The sequence below is a fragment of the Pezoporus wallicus genome, unplaced genomic scaffold, assembly GCF_028554395.1.
Source record: "Pezoporus wallicus isolate ANWC-B61680 ecotype Strahan unplaced genomic scaffold, APGP_CSIRO_Pwel_v1 scaffold_7107, whole genome shotgun sequence".
NCBI lineage: Eukaryota > Metazoa > Chordata > Aves > Psittaciformes > Psittacidae > Pezoporus > Pezoporus wallicus.
Genome location: NW_026642114.1, coordinates 7,446,913 through 7,474,623, shown reverse-complemented (window position 1 = coordinate 7,474,623; position 27,711 = coordinate 7,446,913). Strand labels below are relative to the sequence as shown.

At 37.4% G+C, this 27,711-nt stretch overlaps 1 protein-coding gene across 11 annotated transcripts in view; it reads right to left on the bottom strand.

Moving 5' to 3' along the window:
• ARMC9 (armadillo repeat containing 9) overlaps window positions 1–27,711 on the bottom strand; it is a 69,076-nt gene that overhangs the window by 16,299 nt on the left and 25,066 nt on the right. For 2 of the 11 annotated variants that reach the window (XM_057427174.1, XM_057427185.1), the window contains 13 exons: window positions 26,927–26,962; window positions 19,821–19,855; window positions 18,516–18,627; window positions 17,522–17,614; window positions 16,176–16,266; window positions 15,204–15,327; window positions 13,352–13,491; window positions 12,462–12,538; window positions 10,434–10,508; window positions 9,255–9,345; window positions 8,266–8,324; window positions 1,677–1,784; window positions 380–495 (listed from right to left, as the gene is read on the bottom strand). In XM_057427174.1, the coding sequence (XP_057283157.1) occupies window positions 380–495; window positions 1,677–1,784; window positions 8,266–8,324; window positions 9,255–9,345; window positions 10,434–10,508; window positions 12,462–12,538; window positions 13,352–13,491; window positions 15,204–15,327; window positions 16,176–16,266; window positions 17,522–17,614; window positions 18,516–18,627; window positions 19,821–19,855; window positions 26,927–26,962 (1,157 nt within the window). Of the gene's footprint in view, window positions 1–375; window positions 496–1,676; window positions 1,785–8,265; window positions 8,325–9,254; window positions 9,346–10,433; window positions 10,509–12,461; window positions 12,539–13,351; window positions 13,492–15,203; window positions 15,328–16,175; window positions 16,267–17,521; window positions 17,615–18,515; window positions 18,628–19,820; window positions 19,856–26,926; window positions 26,963–27,711 lie in introns of those variants that run through there. The other 9 variants (XM_057427178.1, XM_057427176.1, XM_057427177.1 and 6 more) reach the window with 9 other exon arrangements.

Genomic DNA, 27,711 nt, shown 5'->3' with positions numbered 1-27,711 from the left:
ATACTTTCTTGCTTACAAAGTGGAAGATCACAGGCAGTTTAGACACACAGAAAGGACTGTGAACACACAGGATATAAAGCAATTTTAAATAAAACTGATCAGTGAAAATAAAAAAATAGTTTTAAGTACTGACCTCAGCCAATGGACCTTTCTCTGCTTACAATATTCCTCTCCTTACAGTATTCCTCTCCTTTCTTTTTTTCAAATTATCTTTAAGGAATGACAATGGCAATGCACTTTTAGGTACAGAAAGCGGATTGTGTATTTATCAGGCTTTTTTGCTGTGTTTTTTTTTGTTGGTTTTTTTTTGTTGTTGTTTTTGTTTTTCTTTTTAAGTAGCTTAAAAGAATCCAACTTGGTCTCATTTGTTTGGACTTACAGTGGGTACACAGTTCTATGATAACCAGGCGTCACAGGTCTCTGGAGAGGTTCATCTATACTTTGATGGACACCAGGAAACACCTTCTTCTTGGTTTTTGGAGTATGAGTCATTATCTGATACACAGAAAATAAAGAAATGAGAGGAGAAGGGGGGGCCCAAGAAAAGAATGCAGTTGAAAAACAGGTAACAGAAGCCTTAGAGAAAATTCTATAGGAGCACTGCATCAGAAACTTAAGTTGCATTTTAATGTCACTAGATAAAGTGGTGCCCAGAATCACTGTAGGCCTTTCCATGACCTCTCATCTTGGGTCACATTTCCATCATCAGCATTGGCAGACCTATGGATTCTGAGGTCCAGAAGACATATAGTCACAGCATCATAGAATGGTTTTGGTTGGAAGGGACCTTAAAGGTCATCTAGTTCCACCCACCCTGCACAGGCAGGTTGCTCCACTAGATCAGGTTGCTCAAAAGCCAACCAACCTGGTGCTGAACACTGCCAGATATGGGGCATCCACAACTGCTATGGGCAACTTGTTTTCTAGTGTCTCACCAGCCTCACAGTAAAGAGTTTCTTCCTAATATCTAATCTAAATGAACCCTCTTTCAGTTTAAAGGCATTCTCCCTTGTCCTATCCCCACATGCCCATGTAAAAAAGTCCCTCTCCAGATTTCTTCGGAGCTCCTTTAGGCACTGGAAGCTGCTCTAAGGTATCCCTGGAGCCTTCTCCAGGCTGAACAACCTCAGTTCTCTCAGCCTGTCTTCACAGGAGAGGTGCTCCAGCCCTCTGAACATCTCAAATTAGTCACAGCACACTAAATGGCATTCATGCAAACTTTATGCTTTTTTTACTTAATGGCTTTTTGCTGCTTGAGGTAAGACGTACAATACTTGATCTGGCATAATGCCTCCAGGAGCAGTTAACTTTTCAACTTCTTTTTTTTCCCCAATTTTTTGTCAAAATCATTTTAGACCAGCAGAGTGTTCCACTATTAACTTTCTCAGCACTTTGCTTTGTGTGCTCACAGCGTCACTGATGTAGCACTAGAACCCTAAGGCTGGCTTTAGCTTATTATTAAGCCACAGACCTACTACCTCCTGTGAACCTTTCTCAAACTTATTCTACTTCATCTAAACAGCAGGTGTAAAAAGATCTGGACTGCTATACAGGTAGAACCCAGCTCTTCCAGCAACAGATCGAAGAAATTGTTTTAGAAAGTGATGAAATTACTGAAATTAAGCACTTAATCCAGCAAAATAATTGATTTCAAGATCCTAATCAGTGGTACTCACTCCCAAGTACTCAGTTGTTAGCAGCTTCTCTCCTGTAAGTTCTCCCAGTTGAGGCTGCAAAACCTCATCTTTGTCCAGATCAGCCTCCATGATGTCATGGTCCTCCTGCCAGAGCAACATGCATGTTATTTGAGCCCACTTTACAGGAGGTTTTTAGTTCAAATTTAGTTCTCACTTCAGTAGTAATTTTGATATGCACTGCACAGGTAAGTGGTAATGTACTAGCATTTCACACCAAAAAAGCAGACATCTAAAGACACATTCACCTAAATTTTCTATATAACCAGAAACTAAAGAATCCCGAGAGAAGAAAAAAAACCACCACTTTTTCCACTAAGTCTATGCCAAAATGTACAGTATGCATTTTAGAAGTTGTTCTTCAAATTTCTGCTTCAGACAATTATTCCTTGCTTGACCTAATAGAGGCTCAGGAAAAATCTCGGTCATTAGTATCTCTATTGAAAATTGCATGTTAGTCTGAAGAGACACAATGCTCTGTCCTCAGCAAGCAGCTGATATGAAATCTGAAGTTTTAGTTTTTGCAGATCTGCCCAAGTCAATTTAGTCATAAAGCACAGGCAAAAAACAAAAAAACAAAAATAAAAAAAAAGAAAGAAAAAAGGCACAAGAAAGTTTGAAGTTATCACTCAAGCAAAGAGGAAACTTGATAGAAAATTTATCTGGATTTTGTTACGTGTCAGTACCCTCTGAGTAATAAAAGCATAAATTTAAGTTAGACTGTAACAACTAGCAGTAAAAATAAAGTAAGTGCACCTTAATACAATTCATAGACATTCCTGAAGATAATGCTAGCATTCCATGAGATCAAAATGTCCATATGGATATTCAGCACTTTGTGGTATATCCCTCTCCCTTGACAAAAACACTGAAATAATTTATTGCCTTTTGTTTCCCAAGAAGGAAAAAACAAAATAAGAACACACCACCCCCCCCCAAGAAAAACCCTTCAAACCCAAACCAAACAAAAAATACCAAAACAACCAAACCCTGAACGTTTTTACTCATTTTCAAGAAATAGAGGCATAATGCGTAATCACCTAAGACAAAAAAAAAATCCTTACTGAGGTTCATTCAGAATCACTCCTCAAGCAGTGGCTCCTGTAAGGTGAGACCATGGGTGTCCAACAGGAATTTTTCTAGAGCAATGTGAAGCAGCAGCAGCACCACGTACTCAGATTTGCAAGGAAGCTTTAAAGCTTACAATATCGGGCTGGTACAAAATTCTTGGAATCAGTACTTTAGTATACAAATACTCTATAAGAAGGCAACAATCTCTGTTGACTTTATTCCATAAAAATCAAATGTAATTAACCAACTTCTCAAGTGAAAAGTACCAATAATTCACTCTCTTGTGCCTATTTCTACTTTAACTATGGGTGATTCATCTTTCATGGAAGTAATGTAGAGAGTGTAGCATAAGCTCCATTAAAAACAATGGCCACTGAACTTTGATGAGCTCTGGAGCACAAACAAAATGAAAAGCACTTTCACTTTAGTGAGATTCAGACTCAAATACTTTTAAATAGCCAAATTAAGAAATGCCTTCTGCCACAAAGATTAGCCAATAATATGGATGCTTGGACAGTGCTCTACAAAAACAGCACAAGGAAAAAAGATGTTGGAAATGTGTACAGGGAAGGTTTTTCCTACAATGGAAATGCCTGACTGATTCCAGTCTTTGTCCTGTGTAAAATAACAGGACTGCCATCGCTCAAATGAAGTAGGTGTCGGCTTCCACACAGCTCTACAGGCTTGCCTTTTTTCAAGTTTAATGATCTCTGCAACAAATGGCTTAAAACCATAGTTTTTATTTTGATGTAGTTATTCTCATTGCTCATCACCTCCTTATTCACAGGCGTCAAGCAGAGATAAAAAGTACAGGCACAAGGTGCTCAATTCAGTAGCCCACACCACCATACAATTCTTCTTTGAAATATCCTGCCTAGTATTCCACTGTGGCTCTGAAAGGGCACAAGCCTCCCAGAGGTCTCAAGTCATATCCATCAGGCTTGAGCAGGTGCTTTTGATGCTGCAGTTAAATTTAAGAGACATTAGATGCCTGTGTGTGAACAACTGAAGCAGTTACAGAAACACTGCCAATAATCCACAGTGTTCTATGGGTTAGAGTAAATTTTTTCCATGATTATTTGTTCATGTACCATTTTAATAAAAGTCTAGTTCTTCCGTCAGTGCCTTGAAAATACCAGACTGCTAATCCTCTGCATCCTCCTAAATATCTATTCTTTCACTGCTCAGCTATACAAGATGAGGCTGTATAGGACCTCAGGAAGATGTTCAATCTGCCTTTCTCTCCAAGACAAGTTACAATCAGCTCCTAATTACCTGGGAAGCTGGGTAGGTGTGCAAAATAACCCAGATAATAGAAAACCACAGATAAACACTTGTAAACTAGTCAATAATTATCTGCATCAAGCAAAACAAAACCACACTCCAAGCTCCACAATATCCTGTATTAAAAAAAAAAGAAAAATTAATTAAAAACTGCAAAGATGAGTTTTATAGTCCGGTAGATTTTTTTTTTTTTTTTATATGGTATGCTAATACAGCATCCAAAGGTAACAGTTTTGTTTAAGGATGCTTTAAAAGAGACTGCCTACACTGTGCCTGGGGAGACTGTTACACATCACAGCCAGAATATCACCCCATTCTTTCATCCAGCTCTCTGCATTCATGATGTATTTAACTTCTCCTCACACTTCACCAAGAGGTTCACCACCTCTTCCAGTATTCTGTTGATACATCTTGTCAGATAGAGAACACCAGTTTCTAGTTTCTGGGAAGTACCTCCCACTGCAACCTTGCTCCCTGACGTTATTTAACATGCCAGGTAGCTGAGCCTGAATGTGTCCCTCCTCTGCCTTCCTGCACTGAAAAAGGGCTTTGACACATGCCATCATTCCACTGCTGAAATAACACGGTGCCCTGTTCACCATTGCTCACTGGCTGCAGCAGATGTTGGCAGCAAAGTTCTTTAATATAATGGCTTGAAGTCCTGCGACTAGGTTTGTGATTAAGCTCTCCTTCTTTTGATGTACTCTCTAGCTGAAGTGTATTTTCACACCACCATTTACTGATTTTATTGCCAGGTGCTGAATGATGTGGGATCACAAGGTGTCTGATAAATTGTGACTGTACAATTACCTAACACAGCTCAAGTTTGTAACTGAACTTCTGAATTAAAGCTATGATATCATATACTCCCCTTTTACAAGCAGCTTTTAAAGATGGTCTAAGCCAAATAAAAAGCAAATGTAAAGAGCGAATACTGAAGACAAGTTAGTATTTAACAGAACAGTCAAGAGAATATTAAGCGCCAGAAAATATGCACTGTGCCTGTGGATGTCAACACACCCCAGACTGCTAATGTACCAAAGGTGGGTATGTACTCCAGAAGCTGGTGCATCCTGAGCTCTACGCTAGTTAATGTAAAGTTCAGCACACAAACCCAAAACTTATTTCTGAATAACACATACGGGAAACATAGACATTTTTTATTCAGTTTAATTGCCCCAGTGTCACACATCACAGAATATTAAATTTCTGAGTGTATAATGCCCTTGGAAATGCCAGAATTATCCTTCAAGCTCAACCACATCTCGACAGCAGTGTTTAGGAGAAAGTAGCCATTACTACACAATCAAAAGCAAGAGAGAACTGAACAACTCTAAATTAAACAGAAATAGTAACAAAAAATAACCCATGAAAGGTAATAGTAATAGCATGGGGATCCTTTGCATGCTCTTGGAAACAATAAAACCTGGGGCAAAAGCAGCAAACTAAGTCTGAATAACAGTGTCTTTTTGTTGCTTTTTAAATTGTGAAGGTACAAATACTGGTACTGAGTGGATAAGCAACAAATTGTAATACGAGTAAGCAGTTTAATTGCATGTCACTAAATTGGCAATATATGGCCATATTCTGAAATACATTCAGTCTGTAGTAGTTTAAAAGTTACATAAAGGCAAGACTTCTGATACTGTTTTCCAAAACTTTCTGTTGCCAGATCACATCAGATGTTATCACAGAACCCCATCAAACAATAAACTCACTGCATTTCCAAAATACAAAAGGGCTCCAAGCCTTGATGCAGTAAGTCAACAAATCCTTGCTTATTTAACAAAGTAACAATATTATGCATTTTGCTGCCATTTTGTTTGTAAATTATGTTTTCTAAGCTTAGGAACTAAGAAACCAGGCATTCTCGCAGCAGAATGGAATTACAGTTCCCAGCAGCAGTAAGGATTTATAATCTGCCAGAATTAATGTTACATTGGAAACAATTTTAAAATTGGCTTAATGAGACTTTTTCTTACAGTGGCAAAGCTAATGAAAATTGGAATCAGACACTTCTCTGTTTCAAAATTTGAGTCAAGTAACAAGAAGCTACAGAACTTCGTTTTAATCACATAATGGTTCAGTAGTAAAAACACATTCCAAAATTATATGATCTAGAGCCTTGGCTGGGATTGGGAGCAGCAGCAACTTGTGTAGGTGGTATGACTGAATAGGAGAATTCACCTTCCTTCAATTCCCAAGAGCAGGTAAATTAATGAAAGTGTTCAACACTATAATACAATTTAATGTCACACCTTTCACAAAGGAGCTCCTTATCTACGTGCTTTGCCAACAGAACACTGCATGTTTCAAAAAAGTATACTATAGTACAAGCGAAAATACCACCACCTTGGATTCTCATGACACACCTAAAACACTTCAACCCTTGGAACATGAGTTAAAGGTGTTAAGTAGCATATTAAACAAAGTTAAGTAAAAATTATTAATCCCCAGAAAGCCCATCTTGCATAGCAAGCATTGATTTTGGGTGTGACAAGTGGAAAAGAGTACAGAAAACTCACTACAGGACTGCAGGAAGTGGAACAAGTACACTAATCTAATCCTATTAGGAAAAAAATAAAACAAAATGCAACCAAAACTGTTTAATGTACCCCCCGGAACAAAATGGGGAGAGCCAATTGTTAAAAAAAACTTCCTTGTAGCCTCAAACTTAAGAATTTCCACACAGCTCTAAATTTAGGCAGTCACAAAGGGTAATTATAATTAGTTCACGTGTTCACTACCTATTGTGCCACAACACAGAAACCGGGTAAATAATGCAAACAGTGCAAAAATTCCCAGGACACTGCCAGGCAAAGGCTAGATCCTGCAAGGTGCTGCACCCCATGGCAGCTGAGAGCACACCACACCTATTACAACTGGGATATTCACGTTTTTCTCTGCTTTCAAAACAAAAGGCTCAACATGCACTTGAAAATGCATTCAGTCACTCTGGAGTAACAGTCAAGTTTTAGACTGTAGCATGGTTGTCGCTGTTCACTAGCATCTGTGTTCATGTTCAACAAGCTAGTACAATGCGGATGCAACTGACTTGGTAAGTTTTATGTGTCTTATTCTTTGCTGGTTCAGGACAAAAACCTTCCATTTTATCTGAAAACTTGTTTTTCAGTAAATATTTCTAATACAAGTAGGTTTTGCAGAGATCGCTAACTCTCAACGTCATTGACTTCTTCAGGGTAAATACACGATATATATATAGATACACATACATGTGCACCTATACACCCACCTATTTTCAAACACTGCTCCAAGGAGATATAGCTCTTCTTTCAGATTTCTCATATAGCACTTTCCAATAAAAGAAAAATGGTATGTGGTAGACTTCTTTCAGTTAAAACTCCCATGTTAACTGCCTGTACAGTATATTTTCTACCCCCTCCCTGCCCCTCCATGCACTTAGGGTAATGTAGCAATGGCCAACATCACCAGCGAAGATTGGGTTTAACATTTCCCTCACGTAATTTACATCTTGCTTTGCTTGTTAACTCAGATGATCGAATATGCTTTGCTGTCTACACCTGGGAACCCATTACTCTCTGAAGACAGCTTCTTAAAAAACACTTCAGGATTGGTATAAAATGCACTTGCTAGCAGAGTTGGAAATAGACAGCTAACCAGTTTATATTTATTACTAGTTTCTCATGCTTGCTTTCTCAATTTTTAAAATTTTATTCTCTTATGGGACTTATTTTTTCATTTGTAATTACTCTTTTCCTTCATTACATATAGACAATTTTTGAAATACATTTCAAAGTTTCTAAACAGCAAAAGAAGTCATCACACCCCAAACGGATTATGACACCTTTAAAAGTAGTGACAACCTGCTTACAAACTATTTCCGTAATATATTGGTTCATTTGCTTCCTTTCTTTTTAATTGCTGAAATGGGTGTACTTGAAAGCAAGATTTCTACGGCTACAGTAACTCATCTCTTTACTTATTTCAAGCTATAATCCTTTAGATATCCACAGTTATCAACAGGTGATTTGCCAAGATAAAAGAGTGGGGCTTCATGAAGAAAAGATAATGGAAACAGATCCAATGTTCTTGTCACTGCAGGAATAATTAAATAAAAGTAAAAAACAAAATCAAAACCCACCAAAATCAAAAAGTCTGATTTACTGACACAAATATTTTCTGTTTAGAAGGCTAAGGATTTTTCTAAAAGGTGCCAGAAAGCCTTTATACTTACTTCCTTATTGTTCTCTTCCTCTTCATCATCAGACACAATACCATCATTTAATGGCTCTTCTAGAAAGAAGCAAAACAAAATGTTTTAAGAGTACATGTACAACTTAATAGAATCTCTAGTTATTGCCCCTCTTTTAAAAGGGTAAGATTCAGCTTGCTTCTTATATAGACATCCCCTTCTATTCAAGACAACTAGCAAAATTATTTGCTCCTATAAAGCATTCTAGAAATTGAAATCAATTCATATTTTGGAAAATGGCAGAAACAGAAACACTGTGGAACAGCTCTTTCCTCATAAATCCCACTACGGCATCTCAGTGTATTTACTGACAAGGCATGAATGAAAGTGTGTGTCTATTTCTCAACAAATTTTTAATAAAAGACTCTACTTCTCACTACAAACTCTTCAGTATTATACTGCTTTGAGACACAAAAAGATAGTACTTGCACAGAATACTTTGGAACTTTTGGAAAAACTTATTTCCTTAGAAAAAAGCAGCCAGGCTTACACTGGAAATCTGTACCCTCAACACTTCTACTCACTGATCAGACAAAACCTTTTAAAAATAGCATTCACAGGCAGAAGAGGAGCAATTCTATAATCTTCATGAACAACTTCATGTACAGTGGCAATACAGTGCTTAACAAGCATTTTTAAAAAGAAATCGTATCACCTGTTTATTTTTGCAGTTGACAGCAGTCTCTCATTACTGTGAGGCCACTGGCAAGAAAGCAAACAGTCAAGGTCATTCTATTTAGAGTCCCAAAACTTTGGAATCGGACTTACTCATCCTTTTATTTCTTCTTTATAATTGTAGTACAAAAGGATATTTTAAAATACATCTGACATTCAAATCCTGACATTCACTATTCACGCTCTCTCAGACCATCACACTATTATTATTCTCTGAGAGTTTCAATGCCAAGTAAAAACATGAGCTTTCTTATGGCTTTTGTGAAAGATTTACAGCTCAGATCTGTTCTTCTGACCTGAATTGAGCTGCCTGATTATATATTCAGTCTGTCGGATCATCTCTGCATTTCCTTCCTTGACAAAGCAGCGCAGAATTTCTTCCATTCCCTGGATATAGCGGAAAACATTGCTAGTTTAGCATTTCATGTGATCACAGTGAGAGTATTTTGTTAGCTAAAACATTTCTTTTTTTGTTAAGAAAAACAGAGGCAGTGTGAAACAAACCAATGCGTCCGGCTCTAAGCTCTCCATTTTGTCCACACGCTTCCCAAAGAAATATGCTGTCTGGATTGCTTCTAGGTTTAATTGCAGAAGTACCCACAATGAACAGCAAACTTTTTCCAATAGATCTGCTGCTTCTGACTTCTGAACTCAGCACACAGTAGTCAACAGAAAATTTGCATTCACAGATACAACAGTGCAAGGTTCAGAGAAGGAAAGCAAAAAGCAGGACAAACTTTGACCTTCTCTTAAATTCAGTTTCTCTCTTTATGGCCCCTTACAGGTTTGATGTTGCATCTTTAATCATTTAAGATGACTTCCAGTCCTCTGTGCTCTGTGAGGTAACACATCTGCCAACAATTATGTTTGCATAGCTCCCTAGGTTAGTTCTTAAGATAAAAATCTACACTGCTATCCCAAGAACAGCTTCCTTAAATCCAGAAGTTAAAACACATTCATTACCATTAGACTAACTTTCACAGGGGATAAGTTCCCAATTTTGCTTAAACCTCCCTCCTGCCGCCTTCACCATCTAACTATGTCTATTACCAGGCAGAAAGAAAAGCAGCAAGAGGAACGCATCCTCTTAGTGATTATTTGCTGGTGCAGAATGAGTTAAATAAAGGGAAGAAATAGCAGGTCACATGGAAGCATCTCCTAAGCCAGTCTATGAAATGCTAGATGGACAAGACTATTTTGAAAATAACACCTTTAATTTATAATTTAGGCAGAATCCTTCACACTGTTGGGGCTTCACTTCTGGGAAAAGACCAGCAAATATAGCAGTTTGTGACCTACATTCATACCTGCCTGAATACTAGGTGTGAAAAGTGGAGAGCCTCTTGGGGATTCCCTTCTCAAAATGCCATGGCTCCTACCTCACAACCCTGCTGCACACTGAGCAACAGGTACCTGTATACATGCCATCTGGCACATGCGTTGATGTTTCTGCTATGCAAAGCAGCACTTCTTACCATTGCTCTGGCTTCTTCTCGGACAGAAGGGATGGCAAGAATGCTGTAGAGTGCTCCATTCACATATGGTTGTATCTAAGAGGAAGAAATAATCATACCATAAGAAAAACTCTTACGTTCACCCCAGTTGCCTATAACCAAAATTTAAGAGAGAAGTGCAGAACTACGTTCAAGGAATGTAATCAGGCTAGCCCGCACTTGCAAAAATTCCCACTTGGGAAGCGGTCAACTTTTAGGATGTAAATATACTTTCATATATTTGATTTAAATCAGTACTGCCGCATGTCGATTTCCTCCACAAGCCTTCTGAAGCTGTATTCTTGTAAACTGACCTAGCCTTACAAAACAAAAAAAAAAAAGAAAAAATGAAAAAAAGAAATGGAGAAGAAGGTTAGTTTCTGACAAACACTAGTGGCAGTACAAAAAAAGAGGACAAAGAACAGGGACAAGACTGACAGCATGAACTCAAAACAGGCTACAGGCATTGCGGCTGTAACAGGTTCAAACATCCTCTCACTCTGCTACCTGTATACCATCCCTCAGTAGAGGCAGAAAAAGAGCCAGGATGAAAGCTCTGTATTATGGCTAGTTAAAGCCACCAGATCTGTCAAACTAGTTTTATCAGCACTTATGTGATCTTTTGTATTGGCCAGTTACTTTTGGAGCACTAAAATTTCCACTCACCCTCTGTCTACATTCTTGGGAAACAAAGAATAAGCCAGGCTGGGAGCAGGGGAAGCAAGGAAAGATAAGGGACTGGGATTTACACAGGGATTCCACAACTTCTCAGAAAGCTCTCTGGACAGCCTTCTACCCTGGACTTTGATAACAAACCTTCTATCAGATGTGCTGGTGCAAACTAGGTTGTAAGAATGTACCCTCTGAAAGAAATTTCAAGGTCATTCTAAGGCACAGACTTCAACAGTACAGTAGCTTTTTCCAAGTACTTCAGTCTAGAGACTGGGATGTTATTGTGTGTTAGTATGTATTGTATTAAACTTTGATCAGTCATAAAAACAAAGCTAGTGGAAGAGTCCAATAAAGGTATGCCAAGTTTCATCTTATTTAAAACAGTGCTAGTAAAGAACTGGTCTACACCTAATGATTTCATAGAACATGGACTAAACACTTGACTGTAATTCATTCTCCATTTTCAGAATAAAAACCCTGATGATACAATCATTGTGTTATAAACATAAGGCACCTAAGTTTACATTATTTTTATTCAAGTCCCCAGACACCTTGCACATTCATCGTAGAATACCCTGGTTAAAATACTGCCTCCCTGATTTCATCTTCATATGATATTTGCCTGCATTTTCTCCTGCCCTGAATTTTACTCCACGGTTAAAGCAGTGCCCCTCTGCAGAGACAGCTGAAGCAATGCTTTGTATAGCAGATAGCAGATACCATAGTGATGTGCTGAAAAGTGTTAGGTAGAAATAAGTAATCTGTTTCAGTTTTTTTCCTCTCTGGTAGTTTAATTTAGCATCTAAGATGCAAGTGTGTCTGGAGACAAAAAAGAAACCTCAAAAGAGTTAAGTGGCAGGTTAAATGAAGTGGTAGATAAAAATATATTAGGGCTTGAATGTCACAAGTGTACCATCTTATAATATTCCTTAAAACTACAAAAAAAATTGCTTCTTTGCACCTGATGTTTTGCATAATGGGCTTGTACCACACATTGTTCATCACATGAACTAGTTAAGCTTGAGATGATTGGTGTGAGACAACATGTAAACAGCATCAGAAACTGTGATCAAGAAGGCACATGGATTGCATGTTAACTATGCACCTAAAAGAATCATTCTTAGCTGCCAACATTTGTTAAAGGAAGACATAATTATGTCTAGAAAGACCAGTACCCAACAAAATAAAATTCACACAACTGTGAATTTCAGGAAAATTTCATGCAACTTAATTACATGAGGGTCTGACAAGGGAAGCAAAACCAATTTACTTTCTTGCATTTCTTCCTTAATTTTTCTTTCCACCTTTTCATTAACCCAAATGTAGTCATACAAATACCTCATGATTCTCGTGGCCAAGAAGATCAGAGAGAACTCTGAGCACATGGTTTGCAATCTCTGCACACATATTCTTTCCTGCAAAGTGAGAAAACAAATATGCTTGAAAAAAATATAAGACATCAGACCAAACTCCTTTGCTATTTTTTAAAATCAGTACTAAGCATAATTTACATAGAGAATACTATTCCTTGTTCCTGCCAAATGCTGCTCAGCACAACTGAGGTGAAATCAGTGGAGTTACTCTGGATTTATACACTTGTAATGCTGGTCAGGAAGCAACACAAAGGGATTTAAAAAAAATTTAACAGGCATTAGTTTTGCTTATGGCATGCAGTTAATTTTTCACCCTTAAATTACTTTCTTTTATAAAAGAAAACTTACTTTAAGCTCCTTTTAAGTCTCTTGCACATAGGCAGGACCTTATTTTTGTAGGGGGAATCTCTGTGTTGCAGAAGTGAAGCATGCAAGTTATTTCACTCTACAAGGTGAAGCTTAAGCTTCTTGCCATTGCTCATCAACTCAGTTCTGACTTTCATTCTGATACACAAATATCTTATACAAGTATAAAGTGTCCTTTGAAAAGTGTGCCTGGAATATAAAAATGACTCACATATGAATAAAAACCAAGAATTGAACCTTAGAGGTTTCTGGTGATTAACCAATTTATTAATTTTTTAGATTTTGGTGAAGCTGCTCTCCATAGTTTGGGATTCTTGGAAAAAAGATCTGCTCCAAAGCATTGGTTATAACACTTAAATATCTCTGGTCATGTGAATCCTTGCAACTAATTATAATCAGTTGAAAGAAACCAGGTATATCATAAACACAGACTCAAAACCTTCCTTTTCCATTTCTTGGAATTAGCTTGTAATTCAAAATGTAAGACACCTGCACTCCGCAGACAAAGATTCATGAGCAAGGCAACAGAATACGCCAGGGTGTAATCAGACAGGCAATCTGTATCCGTGAGAACATCAACCAGCCAGAAAATGAGCCCATCTTTGATCATTGCTGACTGCAGTGCACGCCTAGGATTAAAAAACCAAACAAACAACAAACAAAACCCACAAAAAACAGACTACAGCATGAATAGCTTTCAAATACATTTATAGCTAATATAAGCACATTAAAACTCTACTTCATCTACCTGCCATACACTAGTCCGTCAACAAAAAAAAAATAAATCAACCAACAACCCACAACTACCCATTTTGGTAGAATATTTAAACTAAGGAATTAACAAAGCCTAAACAAATTGAACATACAGATTCCCATAGGTATAGAGGACTAAAACACATTATTGTATGGGTGCAGTTTTTTGTGTTTTGCTTTTTTAAATGTGCTAACTGCTAAGGTCAGTTTCTACATTGTTTTGTAGGGCTCCTAAGTCCTAAAATTGCATTTTCAATTGTCTTAAAATTGGTAAAAAAAAAGTCAGTTGTACACAACAGACCTATAAAACTAATTAATTACTGTTTCTGCTATAGGTAAACATAGCACTATAGCATTTTTATACTGTTGATTTGAAAAATGAGATTTTGTTGCTTCAATCTATTTGCTCTTTTCTCTGAAGATTCTTAAATCACAAATTCTTTCAACTCCTGACTACATCAAAAGGAGCATGACCAGCAGGTCAAAGGAGGTGGGTTTCCCCAACATAAGAAGGACATGAAGCTGTTGGAGCAAGGCCAGAGGATTATAAGCCCAAGTATCTGGAATGAGTGTTCTGTAAAATTAAAAGATTACTGTTATTTTTTAAGAAGTAAAAAATCTTCTATTTTCAGTAGCTTAGTGCCTACGCCCCAAAATTCAACTAACTTTTACTATTGACAACTGCTTTAACAGAAAAAACAATTTTCTCCAAGATTGGTTTAGGATTTCGAGCAGTTGGCTATGAAGATTTATTCTCTTTTATTACAAAGATGTATAAGGTATCATGTCAGGAAGCAGTGCAGAATATTACCCACAGCACATGTAAATGTGCTTCATCTACACAAGTTCAATGTGAGGCAAATCCAAAAACAGCCCTCATTCTTCAACAAGCACAAACAAACAAAAACCTCAACCCCTCCCAAACCCAACACAGTCTTAATTTAGACAAAAATAACAAGAACTAAACACATCCATCTACCTCCTTACATTTAGTTAACTATTCAGGGCTGAATATTCCTCCTGAGTATTGTGAAAACAGAGTTCCTAGATCATATTTATTTGATAAATGACAGCAACATCATGCCCTTGACTGCTTTTGCGTGACATTTATTTTATGATGGGCATTTAAGTCAGGCTTCTAATGCAAAAATAAGAAAAAAGACAGCCCATGCATAGACATCTCCAGGAAAGAGGATCAACAGGATGAAGATGAAATCCCTGAAAAATGTTTGCAGAAAGAATAATGAAAACCTTATGCTTTGGAATGTAATGCAACTCTTTTTTTCTACGTAGACTCTTCAGAACATTCTACATTAAGATTCTCACTTTGTTCAGTTAAGGAATACATATAAAGCACACAAGGCTATGGCAGGAGATGTACATTTACTTGAGTCTTGACAGGAGGTCAAGGTTAATTCAGTCAGCAAAACTATGTTCTCCCTACCAAGTGACTCTGCTTTCAACAGTCACCAGAGGTTCTGATGATTGTTATAAGAAAATCAAGTGCTCTTCTTTCCTCCCTGAATAGAGCCTAGCTAGCCTGTATTTCCTCTCCAGCTGTCACCACTGTGTGCTGCACTTTCATCACCTGAGGCTGAATTTCTGCAGAGCCCCAAGAACATTCTCCCATGTAAGGGAGTCCTTGTCTTCAGCTTTCAGTCTCTCCTCCAGCATTTGCAGCAATGTTGGGTTCTGAGAAAGGTAGACACGACCTGGTGCAAAAAGTGATGAAAGAACAGATACTATCAGCTTATGACAGAAAAGTTCCTTCTCCTTGGAAAAGTAAGCATATTGACCTCAGTTTCTTCTTGACAAACAACAATCTTGTGCCAAGACCCAAACACACCTTCACAAATGAGTTGTCTAGAAGAGCAGTTGCATTTAATCTAGATACTTGGGGCATCAGAAGCTCACACTGAATCCACTGCTCTTCTTTCAGTGCATGCTTTCTGTTATATCACAGTTTTGTACACTCTTGGAAAACAACAGGTATGTCCAAATTGCTCAAGAAACTAGGTGCCCTCCTGGTATTGACTGAAATGGCATTTCAGTTTCCTAGCAATAGTTAGCTCCTTAAGTAGCACCAAATCTCGGGCTAATTTACGTCAGGCAGAGATATGAAGCTGCGTACATATGCAACCAAACAGTTAGCAGTGATGCACAAAGTTTATTCAGGTGAGAACCAGGAAGATGAAAAAACAGCTGCGCTAACTATTAGTACACAGCCTGGTAGCAGCTCTGCCTACAGGACCTTTAATTAATGGGGAATTACCTTTTTTTTTCTTTAACTCTCATGAAGAGACTGAGGACTGTATCAAAAGCAGCCCCTGGGTAAGTTCTCACATAGACCACAAATCATCAAAAGAAGTCAGAAATGATGAACATACAGTGTCAAAATTAAAACTTTCCAGATACTGAAAAATTGCATGTAACAAAAGACAGTGAATCCCTAGAAAAATGGTGCAAATAAGGCTCTAAATTTCCACATGCAGTGACACACACTTGTGAAGTACCTATAAGCCAGCATTACATTATATGATTTTTTTAAGCAAATCTTTACCTTCTGACAGTGAAGCAAAAGCATTGATGAGCCTTGCCATATACTGCCTGACTACCACACTTGTAGAATGTAATAATTTGAGGACACTTCTCTGAAAAACGAAACAAACATTAATAAAAAAATCACCAAAGGAGGAAAAAAACCAAGGCAAGTCTTCTATGTTTTAAAAGCTTTGTTAAATTTTCACAACAATCTTTGTATACATATTGATACCTTAAATACTCTCAATATAATTTAAAATTTCCCAGTTACCGTTTTTATTGATAGGTGCTGAGGGAAAGATGCAAAAGAAAGAAAATTGTAGCTCCTCAGCTCAATTGGTTAAAACACCATTGAGGTGTAGGGAGGGAATTAAAATGAACAACACTGTTATCAGTTAAAGCTGATATCTAAAATGAGTATTTAGTCAGTGACAAGAAAAATCAACAAACTCCTAATTTTACTGATAAATGTAAATTCTGTAATGTTACCTGAATGCTTTTGTATGACTACTAAGAGGGTGAGAAAGCAGCTTAGTAACTTACCAAGAATACCACATTGCAAGCTATTTACAATCTGTTTTACTTCAGGCATTACTTATACATAACTCCCCTCTTACAGAAATTCACAGGGAGAAAACCATATCATTCATTAAATAATCCTTTAAGTAATAGTACAAGTGACTGTTGCAATGACAATGGAGGCTACAACATAACAAGCAGGCCCACCGCTTCCAACAACTGAAGAATTCAACCATGCACAAAATTCACTATTACAAGAGAAAAAAAATTCACACTTTTGTTAGCAATAGCATTGGTTTATCAGTGACTGAAACAACCTTTCACAATCAACAGGCCAGCAATTCCCCTTTCTAAAGAAAGGTAACAATCCATTCTAAATTCATGGAAATACTGCTGAACATGCAGTTACAAGTGCATAATCAGACATTCTATAGAGGTATTGAGACTGAAGTCCTAATTTAGTTCTTATCCTAGATCAGTGAAATGGATTGAGTGTATTATCTAACAATACATAATCACTCAAAAAGAGACATAGCATCTGATAAGCAAGAGCTAACTCCTAAATAAGGACGTGGGTAGGCATCTGCTCAACCCACAGACTTTAAGCAGCAGGAGAGGTAACAAACTTCTGCTTGTCTGCAAGAACTGTATCTACATTGAGAGCTCTTGTAACGCAAAGCTTTGCCCATCAACATTTAAAGGCTGAGATGCTGAAGTTAAATGTATCACATGATTTTGGCACTTTTTAAAATTCCCTTCCAGAGGGTGATAAAACTTTCTGTTCAGTTTATAGAAACAAATGAGCAGTATCCCACAGGAGTTGGAAGAAAACCCTTTCCAGCTGACCTGACAGTTGCTGTGGCAATCTAGGAGGTCATTACTGATGTAGGCTTGCAAGACAGTATCCCTCTGTTCTCCAGGATATGATTTTGTCAAGCGCTAAAATAAATAACAGCATAAATAAGCCAGTCAAATAAATAGTAACATGAATGATGACCACTGAAGATTTTAAATGTGATGATACCCCATACCTGAGAAACCTCTTCTCATGGGGAGAAGCAATTCAACCTCAATGATCTAAGAGACAAAGAGATGAACTGACCTGACCTCAGCTAAGTGATCCATTAAAAAACTGTTATGTGGGAGCTGTCACCACTGTGACAGGAAGGATACAGCATTACTTTCCATAAAGTTAAAAAGTGGTGCTTTTCTAAAACACATGAGACAGAGTACCGGGGAAGAAGAATCATTGCTCTAGACCCAATGGATGTTTTTTTTTAGTGAAAATGAACATTGAAGCTTGATCACAATTCTTCTATTGCAGTCTTTCACGTCTGTCATTTTGAACCCATGAGCTTCCTTTTCAGCAGGAAAATGTAACTTCCTGTTGTCACCTTCTTTTTTTAATAAAACATCATTACATGATCCGAGTCAACCAAAAGGCAGGATCTTGTAGAATATCTTGATTATAAAGGAAAACTGGTGATTAGAGTCAAGTATTTCTTAGATATAGCAATATTTATATAAATGCAAACCAGGGCAATACATGTTAAAAAGCAGCTGCCTAAACCAAGAAAAATTTCTTTGAAAACACATCAGAAATTACTTTCACTGAAGATCCCAGAAATTCCTATCTGGCTTTCCTTGGATGAAGACAACACAGTTACAAATAGATACCTACTGCCTGGGGTTTCTTCATCATCTCAAGAACCTTAGCAAGCTTCACTGACAAAAAGACAAGTTGCCTATGATGACAATCATCTTGCTTGCAAAACAGATTTCAATTCTGGATTCCTACAGAAAGGACCTATTTCTTTTCTACAGAAGCCTTCTCCCTTACCCAGCGCAGAGCCTGCAGTAAGAAGGCCTTGAGACGATCATTCCCTGTAATCAAATCTTTCTTCACCTTCTCATAATCCAAAGAGGGCAACAAAGGCACATCCTGCATCTTCCTACAATGCAACAGGGAAAGACATTCATCAAAACTCCCCTCCTTATTCAGTATGGCTGATGTTACTGAGGTGAGAAGAGCCAAAACAGGAAGTCCGCTTCAGGAAAAGAGCTTCCACATTTTTACACCTTTGTTACTTTTATTACCATTACCACTTTGGAACAACAGACTTTTTTAACTTGGACTTAACTTTTTCACCATGCATGCAGCTTATTTACTGTCATAGCTTGCAGACACTAAACGCTGACAATGGATGATCTGAGCTTTTTCACAGCACAAAACAGTACAATAACATTTTTTTTTCCTCTCTCGGCAGACCACAAAGGCATGAGGGCAGCCGCTTATGGCTGTTAGCATGGTTATAAACAGACACAGTAACAAGCTGCAGCTACAACTTCACCTCTAAACCCTCAAGCACACAGAAATGCCTTCTCCAAGGCAAAGGAGGGAGGCTGAATAGATTTTTACAGGTTGAACTATGCTAGCTTAACATAAGACTTAACACAGGACCAACTTCCATCCACCAGTATTATCTTGCTATTTTGAGTTTTCACACTGTAACAGAAGTTTCCCTAAACAAAACTGCTTCCAGTCGATGCTTTAATTTTAGTATTTATAATACCACTAAAAAATTTTTACTCCTAGCTTCCTGTCCTACCACTCCTAAAAACAGATTTTGTGTTATATGTGTAATTGTCCCTTTAACGATCTTGTAAACAATAAAAGGATCAAAACAGCATATAAAAAATTTAATAAAACCTTTAGCTCAGATATACCATCTCTATTAGATCTTATAAGTCAAAATGTATTAAGTTACAAAAAAAATTAAACTTGAAGTACCCCAAAATCCACATTACCAATTCCCCCTTTTCCTGGATTTGTGGATTTGCAAACCATTTACAACAACAGGACTGTAATGTGTAGAAACAGTAAAGAAAACACAGCAACCAACTCACAGGTGTGGAGTGGCAGATTTGCTGGATTAGCAACATCCTGCTGAAATTAGAATGTTACTGAACCTGCTCTACAGAAGCATACAGGCCACATATTTGCATTTACTGTTCACTGAGTTCAGAGGAAGCACACAGGGGATGAGTGGTTCCCATTTGCAGACAACTGGCAGGGCACTTCAGTTTACAAACAACTCCTCCTGTTCTCTATAGATATAAATGAAGCTCAGCAATAAATACTTACACAGGGGCTATAGATGCTCTTAACATAGTGGAAGCCTGGATCAGAAAAAGGAAGAAAAAGGAAATAGTAACAGATTAGTCCAAATTTCACACCAGCAGTGTTACTAATGAACGTCATGCAGAGAATTCTTTCACTGAGGTTCTGCAGTTCTTTTCCTATAAAACTTACGTTGCAAAATAGAAACACAGCTAAAGAAAGAGAGGACTTCAGTGTTTATCTTTCTTTCTCTTACAGTGTTTCACAGGTAAATACCTCTTTTGTTATGATCTGGCTATGTTATCTTCACTGTCATACTCTAAAAATTACCTACACTTGAAGGCTTAAAAAAAAAAAAAAGTAAAAGGAAAAAAGTGAGTAGGAACTACCACCTGAAGCCCACTGAGTAAACTGAGGAAGGTAAAGCACTTGTTAAACACATTTATTGACTTCAAAAATGTTAATACCTTAAAGTTTCAGTAATTTCACTGGAGACCTACCACTGCATCCGAATTTGCTATAATTCTTTGTTTCAACACTAATGTTACCAGAGTACCTGTTACAACTGATATATACCTCATATATAACTATTAATATGTAGAGAAAATATTATATATTTTAGTATGGATAAAACCAGTATGGAATAGCATACTATTTCTAAGTGGTTCTGCCTAGGATAAGCTCAGTGTAAGCCTGGATATTTCCTTTCTGATGCAGTGTGACACAGAGCATATGCAGGTATCACTGCTGAATAAACCAAAATTTAAGAATATCACACCATATAAAAGTTCCATATAAAAGTTGTCTGATTCAGTAACATTCTTTTTCTAGAGCTAATTGTAGGTGAGGCAAGCAGCAGCAATACTGGCACAAGAGTGCTTCATATCATGCATTCTGATGTCAACTACATATCATATTTGCAAAATATTCAGTGTCATCTCTTTGTGTTGATGTTCCTACTCACTTTCTAAAAAATCTCTCATTACCACTGATGCCTTTAAAACTGGTCTTCTCTTCTAACCTAGCCTCTTTCAGTGGGAGCTATATAATCGATGCCTATTGTCAGATTTAAAACTGAGGGATTTAGGAGACAAAAAGCATGAAATACCATAGAGAATATTGAATTACACCAGCTGACATATTCTTGAACACACTACCTCATGGGTAACCTTCGTAATACAAGGAACTGCTCTCTTAGATGTGAAACAAGCTTATACGCACATTGGAAAGCATATTATGTTTAAGTCAATGAATTACTTGCACACAATAGACAACAGGACATACACATCAAAATTAACCTGTCTTGACAGCAGTTCTCAAATCATAGTTCATGTTACATAATAGAAATGTCTTTCAAAGTATCGTATCTAAACTGCTTTCCCCTTATTTACTTGTACTAATTTTCCTTAGCCTTTTTGATGAATATAAAAAGTTAACTTCTGTTTAAACAAACTGCTTTCCCAGTCAAAACCTTTCATCTTGTACTGGAGTGCTCAATGAAATCACAAATCATTTTCATTGCCTTTCTCAGCACCCTTCTTCATAAATGGGAAGAAAGTGACTACAGTCCATTAAGGCAAAAGAGAGAGCCCTTGTAGATGAGAAGGTGAGACAAAGAACAATACTGGGAAAACAAATAGGCAGGTCACTAAGAGTAAACAGATGCATATAGAAGCTCTCTGCTTCCCAACAAAGTCCTTTTTACCCACCACTTCTTTGCTGCCTTAAAAAGAAAAACAAGTCCCATTAATTTCCAAATTACTTTGTAAGCTGGCAGATGGAGCACAGCAAACCATTTAAAACGGTTTGGCTCTGTGGTCTACCTGCACTAAAAAGGCACCACAGCGAGGCAGACTCTACACCAGAGCTCTGAGGGCAGGACCACCAGGAGAAAGAGCCTTCTTGTCCAACATTTTTTCCTGATTGGACCCAAGTTTATCAGTCTAGAACCTGCACAGGGAGAAGGAAGCACTCTCAGGCTTTTGGTGGTTTTGGGAAAACAACAAGAAAACACTTTGTATTACGTCAGATTCAATGAGGCAAAGCAGAAACGGGATCATTTTTTCAGGTTTAGTTTATCTTTCACTGCACTTTCATTTCTGAATCTGATTGACTATGGGCAGCACCACTGATAAGCAGAAAGAATGCAACCACATTACAGGCAGAGATTTCGTTTCTTCATTTTTATGATTGCAATTAGTCATTAGTAGCTAATCTGTATCCATCTAGTATGGCATACTGAGTGAAACATCAGTTTGGGTCTCAGGAGATCTGCTTCTAGGCCTGACCCAGCTACCAAGTGCAGACAATTGAAACAATGTCATTTCACATCTCTGGGACTCAACTTTTCTCATCTGGAAAGCAAATAGAGGCATAAATCTCTTGAATAAGCTGGGATTCGAGGTCTACCAATGAATGGCAGTATGCAAAAGCTAAAAATTATTATTTTGCAATTAAACAATCAAATGCTTATGGCACAACCACCGCACACAGAAAACCAACATATTTAACTTTCGATCATGGCGGTATGATTCAGCAAAACAAGTTAACAGTAGCTGATACAGTACAGTAACAACCCTGGTTCAAATATTTTCCTGTTTTGGAATTTATCTAGGCCTCTAATTTAAGAATTTTATAAGAATAAGAGTTGCAGTAAAATATGGCTAGAGAATTGTATCTCTGAACATTTTTTGGTGGTTACACAATCCAGGAGATCTCCCGTGTCTTGTAGGGCTACAATTTCAGGGTCTGCACTACTTTGGGTCAGACAGCTGAGGCACCCTGTGAAGCACACAGCCATGCAGCATGCTGAGGGACAGCATTACACACCCTCCATCTATTGCTAAATGGGTCTGAAAAGACTTTCCGCTTTCCGTCAGTTTAATTTTCAAACAAGTGATCAAAGCGCAGTACCACCAAGTGCTGATCATTCAATTCAACACCCAGGCTACCTCTCCCCATAAACTCTCTCAACTTTTCATCTTTTTATTCTTGCTTTTAAAGAGGGAAGACATGTGGCACTCCAGATCCTCAGAGTCCTGCTACCATGCGAGCCTTTCCCCTCCTCATACCATGGCCTTTTCAGCTCTTGCTCCTAGACTACTGCCAGTCTGGCTGGCACCACCTCTGCATCCCTTCCTTTGCTGCTTTTAGCACCTCCTGCAGCAGCAAGGAGTGCCTGTTCCAGCCAATACCCCCGAAAGGCTGTAACAGTTAGTACTGAGCCCCATGCATCATTTTTAATGCTGGCAGATTTCATAGTTGGAAGCAGCAGTCTCAGCAATAGGAAGCACTGTGTTATGGAAGTGAGTGGAAATTACGCCTGGGTAATACAACCCATATTCTGCTGAAAAGTTCATTGCTTCCTTCACATTAACATTTCTAATTAGAACAAAAATACAGACCCAACCAAACATTTCATTTTATTTATCTTGGTTTGATACTCTTATTCCTTAAGCAGGGTGCTCTTCTCCACCTCACAAAATGCCTTGCCCCACATAAGCATGAAAGAGTAAATGCGCATTATGGATTCTACTAGCAGGCAGCCCACCAAAGTAAATACACTGGCCTCAACATCTCCTTTGACATTTCACTAGGTAGTATCTGTTTGTTTGTTTCTGTTTCTCCTCTTTGCTATGGAACTGAGCTGTTCCAATCTCAGGATATTTACAGAGTTAAATATCTTTACAGAACCTAACTCCCAAAAGCTGTGTTAAGCTCTAGTTCTTTGCATTAGCTTTAACAAAAGGAAAACCACGCCTCAAATATAGCTGGGTTCTACAAATCGACTCTTAGGCTTACTTGCATCAGCACACCTCATTTAAGATGTATAATCAAGCCAGTGGAAAAACATCATTGTCTTCACCACTATCTTTGTATACACAAAATCCAAAGGCAAGCTTCCATACCCACTGCTTCTGGTGGGACTGCCAGCTGAACCTATATTCACCCCTCTCACACATTTCTACCACAGAAGGCAAAAGCAAGAGATTCTCAGGAACAAAAACCTGCCCTATCACCAAATTAGTAACAAAACTCTTAAAGTTCTTCATAAAACTTTAGCCATATGCTTTTATAAATGGACTTCTATGGTGCAGATACACGTAAAAAGACGAAGCCTTTGAAATTATTTTTAGGAACAAAGGGATACATTTAACTGATGAAAAGGTTAATATTGAAGTCAGGAAGTGGTCAGAACAGAGCTCCTTTGGGCTGCCTGGGTTTTTTTGACCATCATAGACCTCTTCTCTGTCCTGGAGTTCATTCTCAAATCTAAGTGCTGAACTCTGGTAACTTCTTGTTCCAGTGGCAATAATGCAAGACTCCATGTATACTGTGCTTTTGGGAAAGTATTTGGATGCTGGAAATTTGGGACTTAAACAGCTGCAATCAAACAATTGGATAAGAGAACGTAAAACCATCAGCACTGTGCATTCATAGTCCCCAAAGCTCTCCATAGAAAGTAAATTATTCATATTCTTGTAAGGTTAGTAGAAACACTACGATCTTCATCTCCAGGTGATGAATCCAAGCCCACAGACTGAAGACAGTCACAAGCACTGCTGATAGGCAACTTCCTTATTGCACATCCATCACATCAACTACCAGACAACGCCTCAATCAGCCAAGGTTACATAGCTCCTCTTTACTACTGGATTTCTTAGACCAAAAAGAATTTATTTCCTCAGCATTTTCTTCCAAGCCTTTTCCCTGATCTTACCTTTCCTGGAACACACTAAATATTAACTCAACGTTTTGAGTAACAGGATCCCTTAAATTGCCAGTGAACGAACGAGTGTGAAAAACATGGGGTGTATATGACTCATCTGCAATAGCTGACTCCCAGCATTCACAGATTTAATCTTGAACAAAATACTTTTCATGCAAAGCCCATGTTCAGACAGAAATATTTGTCATAATTGAAACACATGCAGAAATTAGGTACATTAAGGAAAGGAAGGCAGACAAACACAAGAAAACAACAGCCCAAGTATAGCTCATTGTGGTAGGATCGTGGAGTATGACTTATGTTTGTGTTGGTTCTTGCCAAAGCCAAACCAGGTGCCATACTAAGTCCAGTAATTCTGTCATGATGCAGATTAGCCACAGATGGCAGCCCTTCATTTTTGAATGAAGCGAGGCATGAATACGAACAGCGTCAAATGAAACAAAAAAGTTCAAAGGGAATAAAAATAAAAACAATATTTATAAAAGAAAACAGATGCATTTCATATGTAAGCCAAAACCACAACTGATTTTATCAAATACTGTAGCCCAGTATCCAAACCAATTCCACTTTGCTATTTAATGCATATATTCATAATATGCTGAATAAAGCTGAAAGCCAGATTCTGTCCTCAGTTACCAGTCTGAAAATGTGCTATAAAAATCCAGTGTAAATTCAATGCAGATTTGGAAGTAATAATCAAAGACTCATGATGAATATGTGAAGAGTAAAACCAGAGTTTGAGCAAATTTGTACCTATCATTAGAACTCAAATTTCTGCTGAGCTCATTTGTTATATCTAATGACAACAAGGCTGCTACATGCAGCCTATGATGGATTAGACTCTGAGCTTGTGTAAGCTGGCAGGTCTACGCAAACTTATTTCATAAGATCTGCAAATGTTTTTAAATTTTTTTACTTACACTTCAGATATGCTGTTATGAAAACTTCCCACTTGCCATATAAGATGGATTTATGTACAGATTTCTGTACATAGAAAGAGTCACAATAATGTGATCATGTAATGATAAGAAAAAATGTCAGAAAAATGTATAAGATACCACATATAAACAGTGAAGGGTGGCTGAAGGCTATCTCTGTATTCAAGAAATACCTCAGAATTAGAGTCAGTTAGCTTTACAGAAACTTTATAAACTCTGTGCTGTAAGTTACTACATTTTACATCATATAAAGTTACATTTAACTAAGGCTACCTGTATAAGTAAAAAACTTTTTTTCAGCGAAGACAATTTAATAAATAATTTTCATCTGTAATAAACTTTTCTGTATCTCAAAACAGACCATTATTTAGCAAAATGCTAAACATCAAGCAAAAGGTGCCTGTTATGAACATTCACATCATCAAATGGAATGGATTGATTGATACAGGTGATATTTTTAACATAGGTGAATGGGTTAGTGTTCCCTACATAAAGATAAAAAGAAATAGCCCATTGCATTAAATAATTCTAGAAACATTTCTCGAAACAAATGTTTTAAGCAGGAAGTTGTGTGCCCACAGGGATCACTTAATTCAAGGTGACAAATAAATTTGAAAAAGAGCAGTTGTTCTTGAAAGATTAAATCTTGTTTTAACCAAAGAAAGAGATAAAAAATATAGATTATTTTGAGTAGAATACTCACTGACATTTTTCAGAATTGGTGTCAATCACCTTTATGAATTGACTACATACTGAATTACTTAGAAGTAGACTCATTTCCTCTCTTTGCAAAGAATGCACTGACTATGGGCAAAATTAGATACTTATGGCGTACTTGTAATATTGCCAAACTTCCATCTGGGTTACAGAAATCATAGGCAGTACACAGAATCCCTTTTGCTTGTCCAGTTTTCAATGGAAGAAGATAGATTTTAATTCTATGAAAAGATTTCATAATCTTTACTACAGAAGTTTCACTTTAGAAATTAAGAATGCAAACACACAAAACATGACACATCTCTGAAGAGCACAACTCAATTTGCTTTATTATGTTCAGCAATAATGTTTATTTGCTTTGTCAAAGGTGTTGTGGGATCAGCTAGTGTTGGGCATATTTCAGAGACAGTGTATGCTATAGACCCTGATGTTCATATGGAAGAAACAATTGCTTTCTGCATGCTATAAGCAGTTGTGTTTCATGTAGAAGTTGTAGACAAAGCTACTCTTTTGTTGACATGCTGTGTTACATGTATTATGAAGCTGTAAGGTTACTCAGAACTTCTATTCTGCACGTGCAGAAATTCCAAGCCTTCCACATTTTTTGGCTCTTCATAAACCATACGATTAATATCATGACAAGTTGAAATGCACAGAAAATTGTTACACATTGTGAAATGAAGAGAAATATAGACTGTGACAGACTGAGCAGGCATGTGAAAGGATATAAAGATATAGACACTTACATATCCGTCATCACAAGGGCTCATAGAGTAATATCCCTTTATGGGCAAACAGGCACACATTAAAATAAAGAAGATTAAAAAAAATAAGTTAACAGAAATTAATCACAGAGAAATACACAGTTCTTACAAAAAAATAACTCAAAATTGGCTAAAAATTAACAAACTATTAGCTTTGAAAAGTATAAGCATCATTTCCCAACCCACATAACTGTATGTTTTCAGATTGAAATCAGTGTCTCTCTCATGATATATTTACATTATAAGTTCTCCCTTCAACACCCCACAAACATACCTAGTCTGCACAATATTCCATTATAACTGTCAGCCAGAATACCTACATAGAAGGCACTGACACGTTTATGTGAATATGACTTCTATTGTTCACTACACTGACACAGCTAAGACAGAGATACCAAAAAACAGATCAATCAGAAGACCTCAGCTTCTGAGCAAGCAGCTGCAAGTATTCTCCAAAATTGTGTTGACTGGGAGTTTCTCACCAGTACATAATGAAAGCTGAGACAATTTAAGGTTTTTCAGCAATGTTAACAATTCCTCATCCTGAAAGGCTCCAAGGATAAGAGAAAAAAGAGCCTGAAAGGCTACAAAAAAGTCTCTGGAAGGAAACCTAAGATTTAGTTACTAAAATAAAAAAAATGTGGTAATTCATGATTTGAGGAGTTTAGTACAAAATATGCTATATTCTCTTTAATTAGACTAAAATATTTAACTTAGAAAGCTTTGTATCTAAATAAAAATGCACAGTTCAACACAATGAAATAAGA